The 24,125-nt window shown below is 40.5% G+C and overlaps 1 protein-coding gene across 3 annotated transcripts in view; it reads right to left on the bottom strand.

The window, feature by feature from the left end:
- Nucleotides 1-24,125, bottom strand: part of PPP1R21 (protein phosphatase 1 regulatory subunit 21) — an 82,918-nt gene that overhangs the window by 23,529 nt on the left and 35,264 nt on the right. For all 3 annotated transcript variants that reach the window (XM_074400281.1, XM_039462629.2, XM_074400283.1), the window contains exons 13-16: nucleotides 19,944-20,036; nucleotides 11,707-11,834; nucleotides 6,784-6,936; nucleotides 1,061-1,153 (exon numbers count right to left, since the gene is read on the bottom strand). In XM_074400281.1, the coding sequence (XP_074256382.1) occupies nucleotides 1,061-1,153; nucleotides 6,784-6,936; nucleotides 11,707-11,834; nucleotides 19,944-20,036 (467 nt within the window). The remainder of the gene's footprint in view (nucleotides 1-1,060; nucleotides 1,154-6,783; nucleotides 6,937-11,706; nucleotides 11,835-19,943; nucleotides 20,037-24,125) is intronic.

The raw sequence follows: 24,125 nt of genomic DNA on the forward strand, positions 1-24,125 counted from the left end.
ATTCCATCTCAACAAAACAACACCCAACAAGCCCTGTCTGTTTAGATTCTTCTCTGTGCAGCAGCATTTCTTCCTCTAGGGTATGTGGCAGGACCTCCTCTAGAATGAGGGTCTTATGCCCTCTAATGCCCTACAGTCTGATTAGAATCCTGCCTTAGGCAAGTAAAAAGAGGGCAAGAGAAGGTCAGAGAGAGAGAGATTCTATTTACTGTAACAAGGACTATAGGAGGTACCAGCCAGCAACCGTGGACAAATATAGATAGATAGATAGATAGATAGATAGATAGATAGATAGATAGATAGTTTTTTCCTTTTTTCTGAAAAAGTGCCTCCCACTCCCACTAACTCCCCAAATTCAACTGACTACTAAATATTGCAAATATTTCTTTCTGGCTCCTTTAAGAAATGAAAATAACTCAGAGTCACTAGCTCTTGCCCCCTCTTTTACTTTAGCATTTCAGACATTTAAATCTAGTACTTAAAAAAAAGAATTAATCATCGTGGTCCAAGTGTGTTGATAATACTTTACGTTCAATTATAACACCAACTGAATCAAGATGACTTAGAGTGTCAATACATTTTTCAACAAATTATGTCTATTTGCCTTTTTTTTTTTTTTTTTTTTTTGAGACGGAGTTTCACTCTTGTTACCCAGGCTGGAGTGCAATGGCACGATCTCAGCTCACCGCAACCTCCACCTCCTGGGTTCAGGTAATTCTCCTGCCTCAGCCTCCTGAGTAGCTCGGATTACAGGCATGTGCCACCATGCCCAGCTACTTTTTTGTATTTTTAGTAGAGACGGGGTTTCACCACGTTGACCAGAATGGTCTCGATCTCTTGACCTCGTGATCCACCCGCCTCGGCCTCTCTAAGTGCTGGGATTACAGGCTTGAGCCACCGCGCCCGGCGGTCTATTTGCTTTTTAGTATGTATTAAACAATTCATTTCACATGTCTACTTATGCAGACTTTTGAATCATTCTACATGTCTTAAAAACTTTCTTTGGGGAATTTAACATTTCTGTTCTTTAACAATTTTCATGATTTTCCCAGTGCCATACCTGCTGTGCAAGGCCTTCTCTGCTTTCAGTAGAACTGAGAAGGATGCGGCGGTTTGCCAGTGCTTCCTCATAAGGCACAGACTCCAAGAGGGGCTATGAAGAAAGCATCATGAGAATTAAAGAAAAAATATTATTTATAGATTGCGTGTTTATAAATGCTCATGCGTTTATTGCATGCTTATAAATGCCCTTCCCTGCATCTAACATACAAAAAGAACATTAAACAAGGTGTGACAATAAATTCAGATGTCAAAATAGACTATTTAATACATGTGAAAAGAAAGATAATTTTTTAAAAGAAAAATAATAAAAAACTTAAAACAATTATAAATAGTCACTGACTTAGCTTGGTTGGATTGAATGACTTTACAATGGTGCAAAAGCAATGCATTCCACAGAAACCATACTTCGAGTATTCATACATAAAACCATTCTGTTTTTCACTTTCAGTACGTTTTCAATAAGTTATGAGATACTCAACACTATCATAAAATCAGCTGGGAGTGGTGCCTCATCCCTGTAATCTTAGCACTTTGGGAGGCCAAGGGGATGGATTACTTGAGGTCAGGAGTTTGAGACCAGCCAGGCCAAAATGGTAAAACCCTGATGCTACTAAAAATACAAAAATTAGCTGGGCGTGGTGGTGCACACCTGTAATCCCAGCAAATCAGGAGGTTGAGGCAGAGGTTCCACTAAGCTGAGATTGCATCACTGCACTCCAGCCTGGGCAACAGAGCGAGTGAGATTCCATCTCAAAAATATTTAAATAAGGCCAGGTGCAGTGGCTCACACAAGTAATCCAGCACTTTGGGAAGCCGAAGTGGGTGGATTACCTGAGGTCAGGAGTTCGAGACAAGCCTGATCAATACGGTAAAACCCTGTCTCTACTAAATATACAAAAAAAAAAAAAAAAAATTAGCAGGGAGTGGTGGTGGGCGCCTGCAATCCCAGCTACTCAGAAAGCTGAGGCAGGAGAATCCTTTGAACTCGGGAAGCAGAGGTTGTGGTGAGCTGAGATCATACCATTGCACTCCAGCCTGGGCAACAGAGCAAGACTCTGATTCAAAAATAAATAAATAAGTAAATAAAATAAAATAGGCTTTATGTTAGATGACTTGCCTAACTGTAGGCTAATGTAAGTATTTTGAGCACATTTAAGGCAGGCTAGGCTAAACTATGATAGTTGGTAGGTTAGCTACATTAAGTGCATTTTTCAACATTATTTTTTTTTTTTTTTGAGACAAGGTCTCACTTTGTCGCCCTGGGCTGGAGTGCAGTGGTGTGATCACAACTCACTGCAGCCTTGACCTCCCAGGCTCAAGAGCTCCTCCTGCCTCAGCCCAGCCTCCCAAAGAGCTGGGACTAAAGGCATGCACCACCATGCCAGGTGAGACCAGGTCTCCCTATGTTGACTAGGCCAGTCTTCAACTCCTGGACTCAGGTGATTCTCCCACCTTGGCATCCCAAAGTTCTGGGATTACAGGCATGAGCCACTACTCCTGGCTGTAATATTTTCAACATACAATGTGCTCATCCGGACATAATCCCATCACATAAGTCAAGGAGCATCTATATAAGCTACACTAAAACCCTATGAACTTGCACCAAAATAGACAGATGAAGAACAGAACAGAAAATCTGGAAACAGACAAAAGCACATATAAAAATGTATTATGTGGCAAACATTACATTTCTAAGTGAATGGAGAAAACATGAACTAAGTAAATGGTACAAGAACAACCAGTTAATTATTGAGAAAAATAATCATTTAGATCCTTCTTTGACATCTTATATCAGAATAAATTCTGGATGAATTAAAGATCCAAATCTAAAAATTTATTTATTTATGTATTTTTTCCAAATACTATAGGCTGGCTATACAAATCCAAAAATTTAGACGATAAAAATGCTGGAAGAAAATACAGGTGAATATTTCTACCTTGGAAAGCAACCCTGGCTAAGAATCATCACCATGAAGAAAAAGACCTATTTGATGATACAAAAATAAAAACTTCTATTTTGAAAAAAATACCACAGCAAACTAGAGAAAAATATTTCCCACATAAACACAAAATTAACATTCTTAATATAGAGAGAGCTCTTTCAACCCTAATGAGAAACATTTATTTAAAAATAGGTAAAAGAGCCGGGCGCGGTGGCTCACGCCTGTAATCCCAGCACTTTGGGAGGCTGAGGCAGGTGGATCACAAGGTCAAGAGATCGAGACCATCCTGGTCAACATGGTGAAACCCCGTCTCTACTAAAAATACAAAACATTAGCTGGGCATGGTGGCACGTGCCTGTAATCCCAGCTACTCAGGAGGCTGAGGCAGGAGAATTGCCTGAACCCAGGAGGTGGAGGTTGCAGTGAGCTGAGATCACGCCATTGCACTCCAGCCTGGCTAACAAGAGCGAAACTCCGTCTCAAAAAAAAAAAAAAAAAAAAAAAAAAAAAAATAGGTAAAAGAGCTGAGCAGATAATTCACACAATAAACACAAATGATAACTATGAAAGGACATTTTACCTCATTAACAAGCAAAGATATGTAAACAAAAACAACAGCAAGACACCTGTCTTCTCTGAGATTGACAAATATTAAATTTATGGGTTAAATTCATATTTCTACTACTGGTAAACTATGAATAGGTAATCTTCCTGAAGTATAGTCTGGAAAAACGTGTCAAAATTGGGAACATTCACAGACTTTGAACCAGCAATTAACATAGGGAGATAGGTAGCTTTTACACTGCTGGAAGCATCCTTCAGAGTACCCATTCTGAAGGACAATTTGGCAATGACTATTAAAACTTCAAATGTGGTCGGGCGTGGTGGCTCACACCTGTAATCCAAGCACTTTGGAGGCCAAGGCGGGCGGATCACCTGAGGTTGGGAGTTCAAGACCAGCCTGACCAACATGGTGAAACCCTGTCTTTATTAAAAAAATAAAAAATAAAAAACTTCAAATGTACAAGCCACATGGCCTATTCTACTTTTCATATTCCACCTATGTGTCCAAGAAAACATTTACAAGGCTATCCATTGTGGTATAACTGTGAAAGTAAAAAAGTGGAAGTAACCTAAATGCCTACAGTTAAGGGAAACCTAAATGAACTATGGAACATCCACATTATAGAATTCTATGCCATATCTAAAAGGAATATAGTGAGTACCACATGTAATGATATAAACAGTCTCTAAAATATATTTTAAACAAAAAAAGCAAATTACACAATGAAACATGCATTTAGTAAGAAAAAAAGACAAGAAAAGAAAAAAGGAGAAAAGAACAAAAGAAAAGTGAAGGAAGGAAGGAAGAAAAATTTTCTGTATTGCTTAAAGATTGCATGCTTATAAATGCTCAAAGAGCCTGGAAGGTTACACATCAAACTGATAATTATGGCTACCTCTAGAGAGGACCTGGAATTAGGGATTATAATTTACACCTGTAATGATCTAATTTAATATAAGAGCATGTCTGTACACTGCATAGTTAAAATGTTTAAAGGAATGAAGAGAAAAAAGTAAAATGAACAAATTGCATGTGCAGGAATACCCACTGCAGCACTGCACTATAACAGTGAAAAACAGGCAACAACTTAAATATCTACCAGCAATGAATACATTAAATTATACATTTACAGAATAAAATACTAAGTTGGCAGCTCTGGGCCAACTGTCTATAAGTTAGCCCTGCTCTGCAAGGAGTAGCTAAAAAATAAAAAAAAAGATAATAATTATATTATATCTCATATTTTATTATTCCTCTTTCATTCTTTTTTAATGATGTCCCTTGAGTCATGTACAGACACAATTTTTGAGAGAGATACATAAATACATCCACAATGCATTGAGAAAAAAAAATTCTGAAACAGTACATGCACCTAAATACATTCTGCTTTTTATAGTATGTGCATACATGTGCCAGTACATGCACCCAAATACATTCTGCTTGTTTTTGTTTTGTTTTGAGATGGAGTCTCGCTCTGTCACGCAGGCTGGAGTGCAGTGGCATGATCTTGGCTCACTGCAACCTCTGCCCCCTGGGTTCCAGCAATTCTCCTGTCTCAGCCTCCCAAGTAGCTGAGTGCATTCCACCACGCCTGGCTAATTTTTTGTACTTTTAGTAGAGACAGAGTTTCACCGTCTTAGCCAGGATGGTCTCGATCTTCTGACCTCGTGATATACCCCCCTCGGTTTCCCAAAGTGCTGGGATTACAGGCATGAGCCACCACACCCGACTAACATTCTGCTTTTTATAGTATGTGTGTGCATGTACATGCAAACATACACTAACATTTTTTGGATATAAATATACTGTTTTCTTTTTTTTTTTTTTTTTTTTTTTTTTGAGACGGAGTTTCGCTCTTGTTACCCAGGCTGGAGTGCAATGGCGCGATCTCGGCTCACCGCAACCTCCGCCTCCTGGGTTCAGGCAATTCTCCTGCCTCAGCCTCCGGAGTAGCTGGGATTACAGGCACGCGCCACCATGCCCAGCTAATTTTTTGCACCTTTAGTAGAGACGGGGTTTCACCATGTTGACCAGGATGGTCTCGATCTCTTGACCTCGTGATCCACCCGCCTCGGCCTCCCAAAGTGCTGGGATTACAGGCTTGAGCCACCGCGCCCGGCGCAAATATACTGTTTTCTAACAAAGTCAAGTGTAGCTACATTTGGGTGGTGGGATGGGATTACAGGTGACCACAATTTTTTCTTTTTTTTTGAGATGGAGCTTCACTCTTGTTACCCAGACTGGAGTGCAATGGTGTGATCTCAGCTCACTGCAACCTCTATCTCCCAGGCTCAAGCAATTCTCCTGCCTGAGCCTCCTGAGTAGCTGGGATTACAGGTGCCCGCCACCATGCCCAGCTAATGTTTTGTATTTTTAGTAGAGAAAGAGTTTCACCATGTTGGCCAGACTGGTCTTGAACTCCTGACCTCAGGTGATCCGCCCACCTCAGCCTCCCAAAGTGCTGGGATTACAGGCATGAGCCACTGTGCCCAACCCACAATTTTCTTAATGTACTGCAGTATCTTCTGATGCTTTTTGCAACAACTACATATTCTTATTCAGAAAAAAAAACCATACACTTTTTTTTTTTTAACTGTTTCTACAAGTTTAACAGTTTCTAAAGTTCAATATTTACTGTTTGCCTGGCTATCTCAGCCCAGGCACTCTATCAAGCACTCGGGACATGAGTCCAACATGGCCTATGCTGCTTATCAGGTAAAGTCTGGGTCCTATTACTTCCTCTTCCCCACAGGCCTCCCCCAACACCCACCAACAACCTACACCCTAATATCGTAAAAAATGTCAACAATATGGCCGGGTGCGGTGGCTCAAGCCTGTAATCCCAGCACTTTGGCAGGCTGAGGCAGGCAGATCACGAGGTCAAGAGATCGAGACCATCCTGGCCAACACAGTGAAACCCCGTCTCTACTAAAAAATTAAAAAAAAAAAATTAGCTGGGCATGGTGGCGTGTGCCTGTAGTCCCAGCTACCCGGGAGGATGAGGCAGGAGAATTGCTTGAACCTGGGAGGCAGAGGTTGCAGTGAGCCGAGATCATGCCACTGCACTCCAGTCTGGCACCTGGCAACAGAGCAAGACTCTGTCTCAAAAAAAAAAAAAGTCAACAATATAAACTGCAGAAAAAAAATCTTGCCATTCTCTAGAATAATTCCTGATGTTTCCTCTGATTTAAATATTAACAGCAGCTAACAAACCTTTCTCAAAGACCTCATATAGGTAGCAGCTTTTTTCTTATACTGTAGCATGCATTCAGCTGAAAGAGGACTAATGAATCCACTTGCCGCCTTAGGTCCATAGCTCAGTGAAGCAATGAAGTAGTCCAAATTGTTGCTGAAGAAGGATGCAATCTAAACAAAGTGTGACAAGAAAATAGATTTTATTTTCCAACAATATATCTAAAATATATATCTAATAGTTTTTGCAGTAAAGTTTAAAGATGCTGAGAATGGAAATGGAAACGGAATTTCAATACCTGCCCCAAAGTCCACATTTATTTATTTGAGAATACCTAGGCAATGGTTTATAATAAAAAGAGGATACCAGTATAAATAGCCAGAGCAGATTTCGGACATGTACTTTTCTAGACAATTTCTATTCTTCCTGAAAACCAAGACCAATTCTGATTTATTCTGTAGGTGATTTTCATGTGCTCTTTTTTTTTTTTTTTTTTTTGAGATGGAGTTTTGCTCTCGTTACCCAGGCTGGAGTGCAATGGCGCGATCTTGGCTCACCGCAACCTCCGCCTCCTGGGTTCAGGCAATTCTCCTGCCTCAGCCTCCTGAGTAGCTTGGATTACAGGCACGCACCACCATGCCCAGCTAATTTTTTGTATTTTTAGTAGAGATGGGGTTTCACCATGTTGACCAGGATGGTCTCGATCTCTTGACCTCGTGATCCACCCGTCTCGGCCTCCCAAAGTGCTGGGATTACAGGATGGAGCCACCGCGCCCGGCTTCATGTGCTCTTTACCTCATTAATTTCTTTTCTTTTTTTTTTTTTTTTGAGACGGAGTTTCACTTTTGTTACCCAGGTTGGAGTGCAATGGCGCAATCTCGGCTCACCACAACCTCCGCCTCCTGAGTTCAGGCAATTCTCCTGCCTCAGCCTCCTGAGTAGCTCGGATTACAGGCAGGTGCCACCATGCCCAGCTAATGTTTTGTATTTTTAGTAGAGACGGGGTTTCACCATGTTGACCAGGATGGTCTCGATCTCTTGACCTCATGATCCACCCGCCTCGGCCTCCCAAAGTGCTGGGATTACAGGCGTGAGCCACCGCGCCCGGCTACCTCATTAATTTCTACCAGTGCTCTCAAAATATCCATGTTTGGATTTCTAGATTACATTTGTATTTTAACTTTGCAGCCACAAAGATCTATGACTATAACTTTGCTCAGCCATGATTTTGAATCTACAGTGTTTGGTAATACTTGTGATAATGTTACCTCTGTGATTTTGCATATTAACAAGTACTTTAAAGTGACTTCAACACGTGTCTTTTCATTGAACCTTTAATAGTAGGTCATGATCACCTGGACCATTAAATACTTAATTTTCACTATAAACTTACCAAAGGGCAAAGAGCAGTTTCTTTTTTTTTTTTTTGAGTCGGAGTCACTCTGTTGCCCAGGGTAGAGTGCAGTGGCGAAATCTCAGCTTATTGTCACCTCCACCTCCTGAGCTCAACGAATCTCCTGCCTCAGCCTCCCAAGTAGCTAGGATTACAAGCGTCCACCACCACACCTGGCTAATTTTTATATTTTTAGTAGAGACAGGGTTTCACCATGTTGGCCAGGCTGATCTTGAACTCCTGACCTCAGGTGATATACCCGCCTCGGCCTCCCAAAGTTCTGGGATTACAGGCATGAGCCACTGTGCCCAGTACAAAGTGCAGTTTCTTTAACAATTCCTTGCTGGACACAGTGGCTCATGCTTGTAATCCCAGCCCTTTGAGAGGCTGAGGTGGGCAGATCACAAGGTCAGTAATTCGAGACCAGCCTGGCCAACATGGTGAAACCCCGTTTCTACTAAAAACACAAAAATTAACCAGGTGTGGTGTCACGCACCTGTAATCCCAGCTACTCAGGAGGCTGAGGCGGGAGAATCCCTTGAACCTGGAGTAGGAGGTTGCAATGAGCCAAGACCACACCATTGCACTCCAGCCTGGGTGACAGAGTGAGACTCCCTCTCAAAAAAAAAAAAAAAAAATCCTTCAATAAGCCAGGTGCAGTGGCTCACACCTGTAATCCCAACTTTGAGAGGCTGAGGTGGGAGCACTGCTTGAGCCCAGGAGTTTAAGACCAGCCTGGGCAACAAGGAAAGACCTCATCTCTACAAAACTGAAAAATTAGCCAGGCAGGGTGGTGTGCGTCTGTGGTCCCAGCTACTTGGGAGGCTCAGGTAGGAGACCTCACCGCAGCCTCAACCTCCTGGGCTCAAGCAATCCTCTTACCTTAGCCTCTCAAGTAGCTGGGACAGCATCATGATTGGCTGATTTTTAAATTTTGTAGAGATGAAGTCTTGCCATGTTGCCCAGGCTGGTCTTGAATTCCTGGACTCAAGCAGTACTCTCACCTCAGCCAAATGTTTTAGCCAGAGAAGTTACAGTCTTGTATACATCAAAGAATATTGTAGTTTGATAAATTTTAAAAAGTGATTTGTAAAACAGCGTATTCTACTTTGGCAAAAAATTGCTCAAAAATTAATCACTAATGGTTTAAAAGGTTATATTCTTCACTGATATTGTACTATATCTAATGAAATTCTATGTTAGGTGTTATTCAATAAAGTGAGGATTCCAAAAATCTTGGGCTATATAGTCCTTGTGAATGACATGGATACATACAGTGTTTGCATTTGGATCATGGTAGTATATTGTAAGGTTTATTTTCTTTCGTCTAACAGTTCTACATTTTCCAAACTTTCTTTAATGTGAATATACTATACTTTCCTACTGGGTTCTTAAGGAAATTACAAACTGTAAAATTAGGTTAATCAAATCATATCAGCTAAGTATTTAATATTAAGCTGACACCAACTAATGTTAGTTCAAATAGTTTAGTTGAAAACCATTTATTAACATTTCAGAGTGAAGATCAGATACTTTCCTTGAAATGACGTTTTATGGTTTCAGGCAAAGTAAAGCTAAAATAAACTATGAAATATAACATATTTCAGAGTTCTCATTAAAGTTGGCAAATACAGAGACTGATATAATACCAATGTTCTCTCTTTTCAGAATTTTTCTCAACTGAATCAAGTTAGGATTATTCTCAGAAAGCATCTGGCATGCCATGGATGAAGGAGGTGAAAGAGGAAGCAATGGGGATGGTCCTCTGGCTCGGGAATCCTGTCCACATAGATCTGTGAGCTGACAAAATCTAAAGATAATACGTTTTAATCATGACCCCAAGCTATAGCAAGTGGTCACAAGACTAGTCTAACTGTGGAAAAGATGACACTGGAATGTCTAACATGATCTGTGATTATTTCTGACTATTCTAAATCACTTGAAGAAAATTTGTTCCTATTATGGTCAGTCTGTCAGAAGCAGAATAGTATGTAAATACAGATACAGAGATAAGCATTTCCTTTGGAAATCATGCTGAGTCTGCTGAAATAAATGGGCTACGATAGTTCTGAATACAGTCCTTTTGGTTTTATACATATAGGAAGTTCTCAGAGAAATCTTAATCATTAAAAGTGTTGATGACAGCCACATGAACACACAATCTGAGAATATAACTTCTGCTGAAATAGGAATAACCATGATGAAAAGATTTTTTTTTTTCTTTAAGATACGGTTTTCTTGCTCTGTCGCCCAGGCTAGAGTACAGTGGCTCAAACATGGCTCACTGCAGCCTCAACCTCCTGGGCTCAAGCAATCCTCCTACCTCAGCCTCCAAAGTAGCTGGGACCACAGACGCACATCACCATGCTTGGCTAATTTTTTAATTTTGTAGAGATGAGGTCTTGACATGTTGCCCAGGGTCTTCTTGAAATCCTGGGCTCAAGCAGTACTCCTGCCTCAGCCTCTCAAAGTGCTGGGATTACAGGTGTGAGCCACTGCACCTGGCTTATTAAAGGATTCTTGAAGAAATTGCTCTTTGGTCAGTTTACAGTGAAAATTAAGTATTAAATAATCCGTGACCTACTATTAAAGATTCAATGAAAAGACACATGTTGTAGTCACTTTAAAGTACTTGTTAAGATAAAAAACCACAGAGGTAGCATTATCAAAAGAATTACAAAAAACAAACATACAAAAACACTAGGAGAGAAAAAAACAAAATATTAATGGAATGTATATTGTGGTGGGTTTGTTTTCTTTTTTTGTATGTTCCCAGTGTTCTATATGATGTTTCATATACATAAGGATCTATATTGAGACTACCTACCTAGAATCTTCTTTTTTTTTTTTTTTTTTTTGAGACGGAGTTTCGCTCTTGTTACCCAGGCTGGAGTGCAATGGCGTGATCTTGGCTCACCGCAACCTCCGCCTCCTGGATTCAGGCAATTCTCCTGCCTCAGCCTCCTGAGTAGCTGGGATTACAGGCATGCGCCACCATGCCCAGCTAATTTTTTGTATTTTTAGTAGAGACGGGGTTTCACCATGTTGACCAGGATGGTCTCAATCTCTTGACCTCGTGATCCACCCGCCTCAGCCTCCCAAAGTGCTGGGATTACAGGCTTGAGCCACCGTGCCTGGCTACCTAGAATCTTCTAATCATCCAATACTGCATTAAAACATAAACAGGGAGTGATCTATGCACTCAAGACAAATGTTAAACAGTCACTGCCATATGGTTTTAAACATTAGGTAGGGAAGCAGCATGCAGTACATGTGCCTATAGTCCCCACTACCCAGGAAGCTCCCTTGAGTCCAAGAGTTTGAGTCAAGCCTGGCAAAATAGCAAGATAGCAAGGGACCCCTCTCTTAAAATAGTAACAGTAAGGCAGAGTAAATACTGGGTAGAAAGCAGAGGAAAAGGAGATAACTTTATATTACAAAAAAGCCCTATATTCCAAAATCCTTTTACAGTTCTATTTTCCTATCTCATTCAGAAAAAAAAGCACATATTTAAGAATTTTAACATCAATGTCGGCCAGAAAAGAATTACCTTTCCTGCTCCATTTGTTAATGCCACCACTGATGACAGGATACAGTCATTAGTTGTTACCAGCTTCTGTGTTGCTGTTGGAAGTTCATGCTCTATTGTAGCTTTCTGACTATAATGTTTGGAAATATCTATAAGAGCAATTAAATAAAAACTGATGATTATCTATAGAATTATTATCTATATATAAGTCACATACAGATAACCAGTCCATTAACTTCCCATATCTACTCTTCTAAATTTATAAAATTTGTCTAAAATTTGACAAAGAACCGTCTCAAGTGTCAGGATTGCACTGAATATCAATTAGGTCACAAATCTACATGGAAAGAACAGAGAGAAGTAAGGATCGCTTAAAACATCTTGGCTGTCTCTACTACAGTCACCAGCTCACAGGTTTGACTAATATTGATTAACATCTGAGTATTAATTCTAACATTGAGTAAATGATCCTGACCAGTATTTACCAGTTTAAAACCACTGTTTTGATAGTGGTTTTAGGCACTAAGTTGAAATTATCTTGTACTTATATGAACAACCCATGAGGCTAGAACAGAACAGACAACACAACCACAGTGTCTCACAATCCTTACTGGACCATAGCTAGTTTTCTAGTGCACACCCTAATTAGCAATGAGGAATATGTGCACAGCCAAATAAGGATTGGATACTCCAATGTCTGGCTTCCTGTGCTACCGTCTCCAGTCCAAGAATATTACAATACAGGCCTGTGGTTAGGAAAGCATAGAAGAGGAATATATATACACATATACAGTAATTATATTATCTATAATTGTACATATTAATATATACAATTTGCATATATTAACATACACACTTATAATTATATATAAATTACAAAACATGAAAATTTTTATAGCAATTCTGTACATACAGAACATCATTTATTCAGAATCAAGAAATTTAGTTGATTTTAGACTACAGATAATGGAGGAAATAAGACTATTTGGAAAGAAATAGTATTTGAGATTTAACCTGACATGACCATGATATTTTAACTCAAAATTAGTATGATTCATGAATGAGATTATTTTCACTAACATTTTAAAACTAGGCTAGGGAATTTTAAAATTATTGATATATTCCTATATTTATATATACTTGTATAAATACACCTTTAATTTAGGATAGTTTTAGACTTATAGAAAAGTTACGGCATTTCATTTTACTATTTAGCCAGTTTTTCCTGTTGTTAACATTACTGTGGTACAGTTTTCACAGAGAAGAAACCAACCAATTGGCACATTGCTTTTTTTTTTTTTTTTTTTGAGATGGAGTCTTGCTCTGTTGCCCAGGCTGGAGTGCAGTGGAACAATCTCGGCTCACTGCAATCTTCACCTCCCAGGTTCAAGCGATTCTCCTGCCTTAGCCTCCCAAGTAGCTAGGACTACAGGTGTGTGCCACCACATCCAGCTAAATTTTTTGTGTTTTTATTAAAGAAGGGGTTTCACCATGTTGGTCAGGCTGGTCTCGAACTCCTGACCTCATGATCTGCCCACCTCAGCTTCCCAAAGTGTTGAGATTACAGGCATGAGCCACTGCACCTGGTGGCACATTACTATTACATTCAATATATTTTTGAAAAGAAATTATCATCTTCAATATAGTCATAAGATATCCAAAAATTCAATTAGGATGCTGAATGCTTTTATGTTCCTTTTTATACTTTAGAGTCAGGGAGTACATGTGCGGGTTTGTTACACAGGCATGTTGTTTAATGCTGGGGTTTGGGTTTCTATTAAGCCCAGCACCCAAATGATAAACATAGTAGTGGGATTGTTGGGTCGAATGGTAGTTCTATGTTTAGAACTCAAAAAATCGGAAAAACCTCCACATTACTTTCCATAGTGGTTGAACTAATTTACATTTCCACCAACAGTCTGTATAAGTACTGAATGCTTTCTGTATACTAAACTTCCTCATCCCTAAGAGACATTTTATTTCTACAGATCACAGACAGTTTTACTCAATATTTTACTGGAAGTATACAATGTTATAATACAATTTGGTTGGTTGGCAATCTTGGTTGATGGTAAGTAATTAAGGTACTCATGAAAAAACTACAATACTAAAAACAATGCTATTGTAGCTTGATTATAGTCATTCTCGAAATCAAAATGTTTACTCTTGGCTAGAAGCAGTGGCTTATGCCTGTAATCCAGCACTTTGGGAGACCGAGGTGGGTGGACCACTGGAGGCCAGGAGTTCAAGACCAGCCTGGCCAACATGGCAAAAATGTAATGTCTCTACTAAAAATACAAAAATTACCTGGGTGTGGTGGCCATGTGCCTGTAATCCCAGCTACTCGAGTGCCTGAGGCACGAAAATTGCTCAAACCCAAGAGTGGGAGGTTGCAGTGATGCTACTGCAGTCCAGCCTGGGCAACAGAGCAAGACTCAGTTTCAAAATAAATAAATAAATAAATAAATGTTTATTCTTTTAGTACAAACATTTAAATTATTTAGAGTGTTTCTTGACATTAAATTTTAACTCCAAAATGTACAAAAGAATCATGTGACTTAGACCACAGATTTATTTTTCCTTTTATGTTTCCTATGAGTCTACCTAACTTTAGATCTCTGAGACCAAAGATCAGACAATTCTCACTTAGAATATGTTCCTTGAAAAGGCTGTATTTGCAGCACAACCCCTAAATGCTGAAAGGAGTCAAATAATCAAAGGAGGCAGAAGAATCCAGTTTGTTAGCATAGGATGCTTTATTAGGAGGAACTTGAAGACAGAAGCATGGTCTTGGGTGGCTGCAAAACAGATCGCTGCATGGCAACCCCCGAAATGCAGGGCTTCTATCTTGGGGAAAATGTATGCGTGTTCTGGAAGGAATGCGTGGGTGGCTACAGAAGTCATAGCCTACGATTTTTGTTACAGCATCAAAGGTTGTTTTGAAGGAATCTTACAGTGAACAGGTATTACTATATAAAGAGTAATACATTAGGCTGGGCATGGTAGTTCATGCCTGTAATCCCAGCACTTTGGGAAACCAAGGCAGAAGGATCACTTGAGCCCAGGAGTTTGAGACCAGACTAGGAAACATCGAAAGACCCCACCTCTGTAAAAAAAAATTTTTTTTTAATAAAAAATAAGAAAAAGTAGTAAGTTAAATTGACATTTTGGAGGTATTCCCAGATTCAGGGTTAGTCAGAAGTTACATGGTAGATTAGCATTTAAAATAAAGACACTGTTGGCCAGGTGTGGTGGCTCACGCCTGTAATCCCAGCACTTTGGGTTGGAACGATGTGTACTTTGTTTTGTTTCTCATTGTATTTTACAAGGAAGAGGGTAGAGAAGGGTAAAATACTATGTGCACTACTTTGCTAAATGAATTTATAAAGCAGTACAAGTCCGAATGTGATGCCTCTAGCTTTATTCTTTCTGCTCTTTGCTTGGGCTATTCAGGCCAACTTAGAATATGTTCCTTGAAAAGGCTGTATTTGCAATGCAACCCCTAAATGCTGAGGGAGCCGAGAAATCAGAGGAGGAGGCAGATGAATCCAGTTTGTTGGCATAGGATACTTTATTAGGAGGAACTTACAGACAGAAGCATGATCTTGGGTGGCTGAAAAACAGAAACCCTTTTTCAGTTTCCTGTGAATTTTAGGATTTTTTTTTTTTTAACTCTCATAGAAAATGACATTGGGCCGGGTGCGGTGGCTCATGCCTGTAATCCCAGCACTTTGACAGGCTAAGGCAGGAGGATCACTTGAGGTCAGGAGTTCGAGACCAGCCTGGCCAACATGGCAAAACTCTGACTCTACTAAAAATACAAAAAAAAATTAGCTGGCATGATGGAGTACACCTGTAGTCCTAACTATTTAAAAGGTTGAGGCAGGGGAATGCTTGAATCTGGGAGGCAGAAGTTGCAGTGAGCCAAGACTGCACTACTGCACTCCAGCCTGGGTGACAGAGTGAGATCCCATCTCAAAAAAAAAAAAAAAGAGTATCTTTATTTTAAAGAAAATGTGGTACATATGCACCATGGAAATACTACGCAGCCTTAAAAAGGAATGAGATCAAGTCCTTTGCAGGGACATGGATGGAGACAGAAGCCATTATCCTCAGCAAACTAACGCAGCAACAGAAAATCAATACTGCATGTTCTCACTTGTAAACGGGAACTGAATGATAAGAATGCCAGGGAACAAGACACACTAGGTCCTGATGGAGGGTGGAGGATGGGAGGAGGGAGAGCATCAGGAAGAACAGCAAATGGATGCTGGGCTTAATATCTAGGTGATGGGATGATCTGTGCAGCTAATCACTATGGCACACATTTAACTATGTAACAAACCAGCACATCCTGCACATTTACCCCTGAACTTAAAATTAAAAGTTGAGGGAAAAGAAAGTCTTCTGATGTTGTGTATACATATTAAAGTTTGGGAAACACTGGTCTATATATTTTCATAACTAGAACTACAGACTATACTTTAGTCACTTTAGAATAAAGTAGGAATCATTTTTTTTAAAGTGTCTTTATTTATTTTTATTTTTTTCTTTTAATTTATTTTTTTTTTTAAGATGGGGTTTTACCATCTTGGTCAGGCTGGTCTTGAACTCCCAACCTCAGGTGATCTGCCTGCCTTGGCCTCCAAAGTGCTTGGATTACAGGCGTGAGCCACCACGCCCAGCAGAGTGTCTTTATTTTTTCTTTTTCTTTTTTTTTTTTTTTTTTTTTTGAGACGGAGTTTTGCTCTTGTCACCCAGGCTGGAGTGCAATGGCGCGATCTCGGCTCACCGCAACCTCCGCCTCCTGGGTTCAGGCAATTCTCCTGCCTCAGCCTCCTGAGTAGCTGGGATTACAGGCACGCGCCACCATGCCCAGCTAATTTTTTGTATTTTTTGTGGAGACGGGGTTTCACCATGTTGACCAGGTTGGTCTCGATCTCTCGACCTTGTGATCCACCCGCCTCGGCCTCCCAAAGTGCTGGGATTACTGGCTTGAGCCACCACGCCCGGCGGAGTGTCTTTATTTTTAAATACTAATCCTCCATGTAACTTCTGGCTAACCCTGAGTCTGGGAATACCTCCAAAATGTCTAGTTGATATATCACTCTTCATATAAAAACATGTATTCCCTATAAGTTTCCTCCAAAACAACCCTTGATACTGTTACAAAAATCACAGGCTGTCATACTCTACCCAGTTACACATTCTTTCCAGAGCATATGTACTTGTCCCTCAAGATATAAGCCCTGGGTCTGGGAGGTTGCAGTACAAAGATCTTCCTGTCTTATAACTGCCCCCAAGACCATTCTTCTGCCTATAAGCTCCCCCAATAAATCACCCTATACCAACAAACTGGATATGTCTGCCTCCTTCTTTGGTTTCTCAGCTCCTTCAACATTTGGGGGTGACTTTACATATACTCCTCTTTTACCAAACAAAACGCCACTTGTTAAATGATTAAGTCACTCCTGTTTTAATTCCATGTAAGATACACATTTTTATAAATCCCTGTTTATCGAGAGCAATCTATTAACCCATAGATTAAGAAACCCTGGCCAGGCGTGGTGGCTCATGCCTGTAATCCCAGCACTTTGGGAGGCCGAGGCGGGTGGATCAAGAGGTCAAGAGATCAAGACCATCCTGGCCAACATGGTGAAACCCCGTCTCTATTAAAAATACAAAAATTAGCCGGGCTTTTGGCACGCGCCTGTAGTCCCAGCTACTCGGGAGGCTGAGGCGGAAGAATCGCTTGAACCCAGGAGGTGGAGGTTGCAGTGAGCCGAGACTGTGCCACTGCGCTCCAGCCTGGTGACAGAGCAAGTCTCCGTCTCAAAAAAAAAAAAAAAAAAAAGAATCCCTTAGCCAGGCCAGGCACAGTGGCTCACACGCCTGTACTCACACTCCTGTAATCCCAGCACTTTGGGAGGCTGAGGCAGGGAGATCACGAGGTCAGGAGATTGAGACCATCCTGGCTAACACGGTGAAACCCCGTCTCTACTAAAAATACAAAAATTAGCTTGGTGTGCTGGTGCATGCCTGTAATCCCAGCTACTCAGGAGGCTGAGGCAGGGGAATCACTTGAACCCAGAAGGAAGAGGTTGCAGTGAGCTGAGATCGTGCCACTGCACTCCAGCCTGGGCAACAGAGTGAAGTGCCATCTCAAAAAAAAAAAAAGAATCCCTTATCCAAAAGGCTTAGGCCCAGCAGTGTTTTGGACTTTAGATTTCTTTAGATTTTGGAATATTTGCACATACATAAGAAGGCATCTTGGGGACGGGATCCAAGTCTAAATACGAAATTCATTATGTTTCATATATACCATATACCTATAGCCAGAAGGTAATTTTGTACAATATTTTTAATAATTTTGTGCATGAAACTGTTTTGACTGCAATTTTATCATGTCACGTGAGGACAAATGTGGAGTTTTCCTCTTGTGGTGTCATGATGGTACTTGAAAAGCTTCAGATTTTGAAGAATTTTGGATTTCAGATTTCCATATTAAGGATGCTCAACCTCTATTAACATAGGAAAATTTATTATTTTTTTTATTTTATTGTTTCATTTTGTAGAGATAGAGTCTCCCTATTTTTCCCAGGCTAGTCTCAAAGTCCTGGGCTCAAGCGATCTTCCCACTTGGCCTCCCAAAATGCTGGGATTATAGGCATGAGCTACTGCGCCCAACCAGCAAAGGAAAAATTTTAAAACAAAACTAAAAAACTTGTAGACACAGAGGTACTTGTGGTTTCAATGGCCTGGTTCTAGGTTATGTAAAGTTCTGGAACAGAGGACTATGACTAAATCTCAGCTCCTCAAACCAAAAGCTGCACAGGAAAAAAGCACCATCTCTTGGGTTTTCTATAGATCAAACTAAGTTCTGCAGGACTGGAGTTGAATATTGTTAACTGCTACCCATACTGCCTATCCAAGTTGCGATTTCTGCAACCAAGCCTAATTCTGTAAGCACAGGAACTTTCAAAGTTCCATATAATTGGGTCCAAGCACAGTGGCTCACGCCTGTAGTCCCAGCACTTTGGGAGGCTAAGGCAGATGGATCACCTGAGGTCAGGAGTTCAAGACCAGCCTGGCCAACATGGCGAAACCCTGTCTCTACTAAAAATACAAAAATTAATTGGGCATGGTGGTGCGCACCTGTAATCCCAGCTACTCGGGAGGCTGAGGGAGGAGAATCACCTGAACCCAGGAGATGAAGGTTGCAGTGAGCCAAGATCGTGCCACTACACTCCAGCCTGGGTGACAAAGTGAAACTCAATCTCAAAAAGATAAAATAAAATAGCGTTCCTTATAATTGAATACAAGCCACAGAAAGGCCCATACTCTAGACTGAATGGCAAACTGATGTTGGGTAATACTGCTGAGATTAAGAATGAACCCCCATGCCATAGATTAAGTGCCCCCCATATATTCCTCTTATCCATGTTCTGAAATGCAGCTTTAAGTTTTTAAAAATTATTCTCTGTGTAATTAGTAACTGGTCACTAATTGTTAACTAAACACAATGAATCATTTAGGCACCTGGACTATTTCCAGTAGTCCTTCATGATTGCTTCTGCTCCTCTCTCCTTCCCCTCCTTTCCCTACCCTAACAGTCTCTAAAAGGAAAAGAAAGGGAAAAAAAACCTAGAAGCAATTGCAAAGTTATAGATTAGTCAGGACTCAGAATCACATACTAAGCATACGAAATGCTTTAAAAAGTTCCCCTCTGCCTTTCAGACTATATCCTTAGGAACACAGAAGCAACTGAAAGCTGACCAAAGTGTAAAATCAGACTTTCACTTCTTAAGGCTATGCCCAACAAGACAGATTTTAAAAAGACATTTAAAACATTAAAATGCACAGGATGGTAGAAAGTTAGTGTATTCTTTCTGAGGATTGAAGCCTTAGTTTCCTCAATTCTTTTGTGCTGGGGGTCTAAGAAGTACAACACATTTTGCTAAAGGCCTCTGAATAGCATGTCTGGTTTTATACAATTCACACACTTGCCTGAAGTCAGTGTAATGTATTTGTGATTAAAGGACTGTACACAAGGATTTCTCTTCAGTACTCTGTTTACCTCCAGAAATAAAGCAGACGGGAAAAGCAAAGGCAGTGAGCTGTGCACTCAACATAAGCCAAATGCTACTAAGCCTCTATCTGGGGTCTGTTACCCTTGGCAATGTTTGCTTAAATTTTATTCAGGCAGATCGAAGAAGTGGGGCAAAGGTTTTAAGCTTATTTTCTTTTTCAAGGCTTACCTTTCATAACGTCATGAAATCCATGCAGAGCAGCACCAACATTTGTTAAGACAGAACTGTAGTTTGTCTGAAGGAGTCCATCTGGCTCTGTACCTAGGAAATCAAAATCACAAATCTAAGCATTTTCCTGAAAAATGGACTGCTCACTGTATCCCTCTACTTTTGGGAAGATAGAGAATGAAGATTGCTTGTAATGTGTTAGAAATAATGGCTCTTAAAATCTTGGCAGATACATTCGGACATAATAGTGATAAACATAAACACACCTAACTGATGTGAATCTCCTACGTCCACAAATATTTTTTAATGGTTGTGAAACAAAATTAAGGTGCTAAGCAAGATTATGTCTGTCATGATTCTTTGTAAAATAAAAGTCTCTGTGAATTTTTACCTTGTTACTATATAACAGATTTTTCATTTTTTTCATTACCTACACATTATTTGCTGAACATCACTAAAACACTCTTACCCAAATATCACAGAGTTCTACTTCTGCCATGTCAGCAGGAGGAGCTCTATGGACCTGCTTGCTCTCCACAAAACTGGTAAAATTTACAAAAAGGACAATCACTTAAAGTCTCTGGAAATGGTTCTAAGGGTAACACAGCGCATGATTTACTAAAAAAAAAAAAATCTCTAACAGCTCAGTAAGAACACTGAGAGTCTATGGTATTTAAACCAAGAATCACTACCTCCCTCCACCAGCTCAGGGAGACAGAAACTCCATTCCCAATATGGATAGCCAAGAACACAGGACTTCCTCTCTCCCAACTCCGAGAGAGGTATGGATTTCTCCTCTTGCCCCCAGCTACCTGTTGTTGAAGCTAAGATCTGGGCAAGTGTGAACAGTGGGAAACATTCCCTTCTTACACTCAGCCCCTACTCCTAGGATGGAGGCTCTACCTTGGGCATGACACTGCGAAGAAAAGTGGGGCCCTGGTCACCCTTGCCCCAGTTCATCAACAGGAGTTCCACACTGAAAGAGGCAGACCAGGGAGATCTGAGGCTGCTGCCCTACCCTCCCCCGCCACTAACTGCTCAGTTTCTAACAAGGGGGTGTCTCTTAGAGAAAAGTATGGTCACTGTCCCCAGCCCCCAGAGATTTAGTCCAGGAGATATGCAAGCTTTAAAATAAGAGCTCTGAATCTCTTCTTAAGGAACGGATTTAATGTGTAATAGAGTGTGGCAAAGTTCAAGCCTAAGGGTGTACTCTAAAAAATTATAGCTGCGGTGAAAGCAATGAAGAAAAAATTGATAGATTTATTAGAGATGTAAGTTAAATTGTGGGCTAGCTTGTTCACCAGAGAGAACCAGAAACAGAAATGGCTAAGAAGAGCCCTCCTGGGGTCAGAATGAAACTCAAACACTAACCTCAAAAAGCTACATCTGCTAGGTATATACTAGGTCTATAACTATACCTGTGAAAGAGCCCAAACTGAATTGATTCCCTGAGCAGACAATTTATGCCCCATGGCATTTTGAAAATGAGAGCAATCAATCAGCAATCAGTGGAGCTTAAACCAGGGTGTGATCAGGAAAGAAGACGACGAAGGAGAGCCTTGTCTCCATCGTCATACCAGGGTGACTATGTACATCCCAAGGCTGAATCCTCTGAGAAGTGTCATGGCACAAAACTTATATGCTGAAAACCAGAAGTTGTGTATCAAGAAATTAAAGAGCTACATAAATGGAAAAACATACTATGTTCATGAATCAGATAACTTAAGCTTAGATGGCAATATTCCCTGTATTAATTTCCTAGGGCTGCTGTAATGAAGTACCACAAAAAAGGTGGCTTTAAACAACAGAAATTTATTCTCTCACAGTTCTAGAGGCCAGAAGTCCAAAACCAAGGTGTTGGCAGGGTCACACTCTCTCCAAAGGTCCGAAGGGAGAATTATTTCCTGCCTCTTCCAGCTTCTGTTGGCCCCACGCGTTACTTGGCTGTGGCAGCATATCTCCAATCCCTGTGTCTGTCTTCATATGACCTTACCCCTTGTGTCTCTGTCTCCAAATTCTTTGTGTCTCTCCAAATCTCTCTTTCCTTATAAGGATCCCATTCATTGGATTGGTACTCTCCTTAATCCAGTATGACCTCATCTTAATTTGATGACATCTGCAGAGATGCTATTTCCACATGAGATCACATATATGGGTACTGAAAGTTAGAACTCCACATATTATATTGGGGGACACAATTCAACCCACAACCCTCCCCAAAATGATCTACAAGTTCAATGCAATCCCTATCAGAATTCCAACTGACTTCTTTGTAGAAATCTACACAAGAGGATTTAAAAATTCATACAGGATTGTAAGGGACCTCAAATAATCAAAACAATCCTGAAAAACAAGAACAAAGTAGCAAGTCTTAAAATTCCTGATCTCAGAATTTACTATAAAGCAACAATCATCAAGATATTATGGTACTGGTATAGGACAGATCAATGAAACAGATCTGAGAGTCCAGAAATAAATCCATACATCTACAGTCAACTGATTCTCCACAAGGGTACACAGACCATTCAATAAGAATAGGAGAACAGGCTTTTCAACAAATGGTGCTGCAACAACTGCATAGCCACAGGCAAAAGATGAAGTTGTACCCTTACCTTGCACCATATACAAAAATTAACTCACAATGAGGCCAGGTGTGGTGGCTTACACCTGTGATCCCAGCACTTTGGGAGGATGAGGCAGGCGGATCACCTGAGGTTAGGAGTTTGAGACCATCCTGGTCAATGTGGTAAGACCCCATCTCCACTAAAAATGCAAAAATTAGCCAAGCATAGTGGCATATGCCTGTAGTCCCAGCCACTCAGGAGGCTGAAGCAGCAGACTTGCTTGAATCCATGAGGTGGAGGTTGCAGTGAGCTAAGATCAAGCTATTGCACTCCAGCCTGGGTGACAGAGCAAGACACTATTTAAAAAAAAAAAAAAAAAAAAAAAAATTGGGCCGGTACAGTGGCTCATGCCTACAATCCCAGCACTTTGGGATGCAGAGGCAGGCGGATCATGAGGTCAGGAGATGGGAGACCATCCTGGCTAACATGATGAAACCTCTCTACTAAAAATACAAAAGTTAGCTGGGTGTGGTAGCACACATCTGTAGTCCCAGCTACTTAGGAGGCTGAGGCAGGAGAAGTGCTTGAACCTGGGTTCAGCAGAGGTTGCAGTGAGCCGAGATCGCGCCACTGCACTCCAGCCTGGCGACACAGCAGGACTCCATCTCTAAAAAAATTAAATTAAATTAACTCAAAGTGAATCATAAACCTGAGTATAAGAGTTAAAACTATAAGTCTTACAAGAAAACATAGGAGTAAGTCTTCATAACCTCAGATTTGACAGTGGATTCTTTTTTTTTTTTTTTTTTTTTTTTGAGACAGAGTTTCGCTCTTGTTGCTCAACCTGGAGTGCAATGGCACCATCTCGGCTCACAGCAACCGCCTCTCAAATTCAAGCAATTCTTCTGACTTAGCTTCCCGAGTAGCTGGGATTACAGGCATGTGCCACCATGCCTGGCTAATTTTTTTTCTTTTTTAATAGAAACAGGGTTTCACCATGTTAGCCAGGCTGGTCTCAAACTCCTGACCTCAGATGACCTACCTGCCTCGGGCTCCCAAAGTGCTGGGATTACAGGCATGAGCCACCGCACCTGGCCAACAGTGGATTCTTAGCTATGTATAACATCAAAACCATCAGCAAAAAAACAAAAATGGACAACTGAACTTCATCAAAATTAAACACTTTTGTTCCTCAAAGGACACTATCAAGAAAGTTAGAAGATAATCTATAAAATGGAAGAAAATATTGCAAATCATACATCCAATAAGGGACTTGTATCTATAACACATAAAGAACTCTTAAAATTCAATGGTAGACAACCTAACTGAAAAATGGAGGATCTTAATAAACATTTCTCCAAAGAAGATACACAAATGGCCAATAAGCACATGAAAAGATAGTCAACATCACTATCCATTAGGGAAATGCAAGTCAAAACCACAATGAATACCATTTAATACCCACTAAAATAAAAAAAAAAAAACAAATAATAATAAGCACTGAAGAGGAAGTGGAGAAATTGGAACCCTCATACACTGCTGGTAGGAATGTAAAAGGGTACAGCACTTTGGAAAATACTCCAGCAGCTCCTCAAACAGTAAGCAGAGTTGCCACATG

The sequence above is a fragment of the Saimiri boliviensis genome, chromosome 1 (genome assembly GCF_048565385.1).
Source record: "Saimiri boliviensis isolate mSaiBol1 chromosome 1, mSaiBol1.pri, whole genome shotgun sequence".
Taxonomy (NCBI): Eukaryota; Metazoa; Chordata; class Mammalia; order Primates; family Cebidae; genus Saimiri; species Saimiri boliviensis.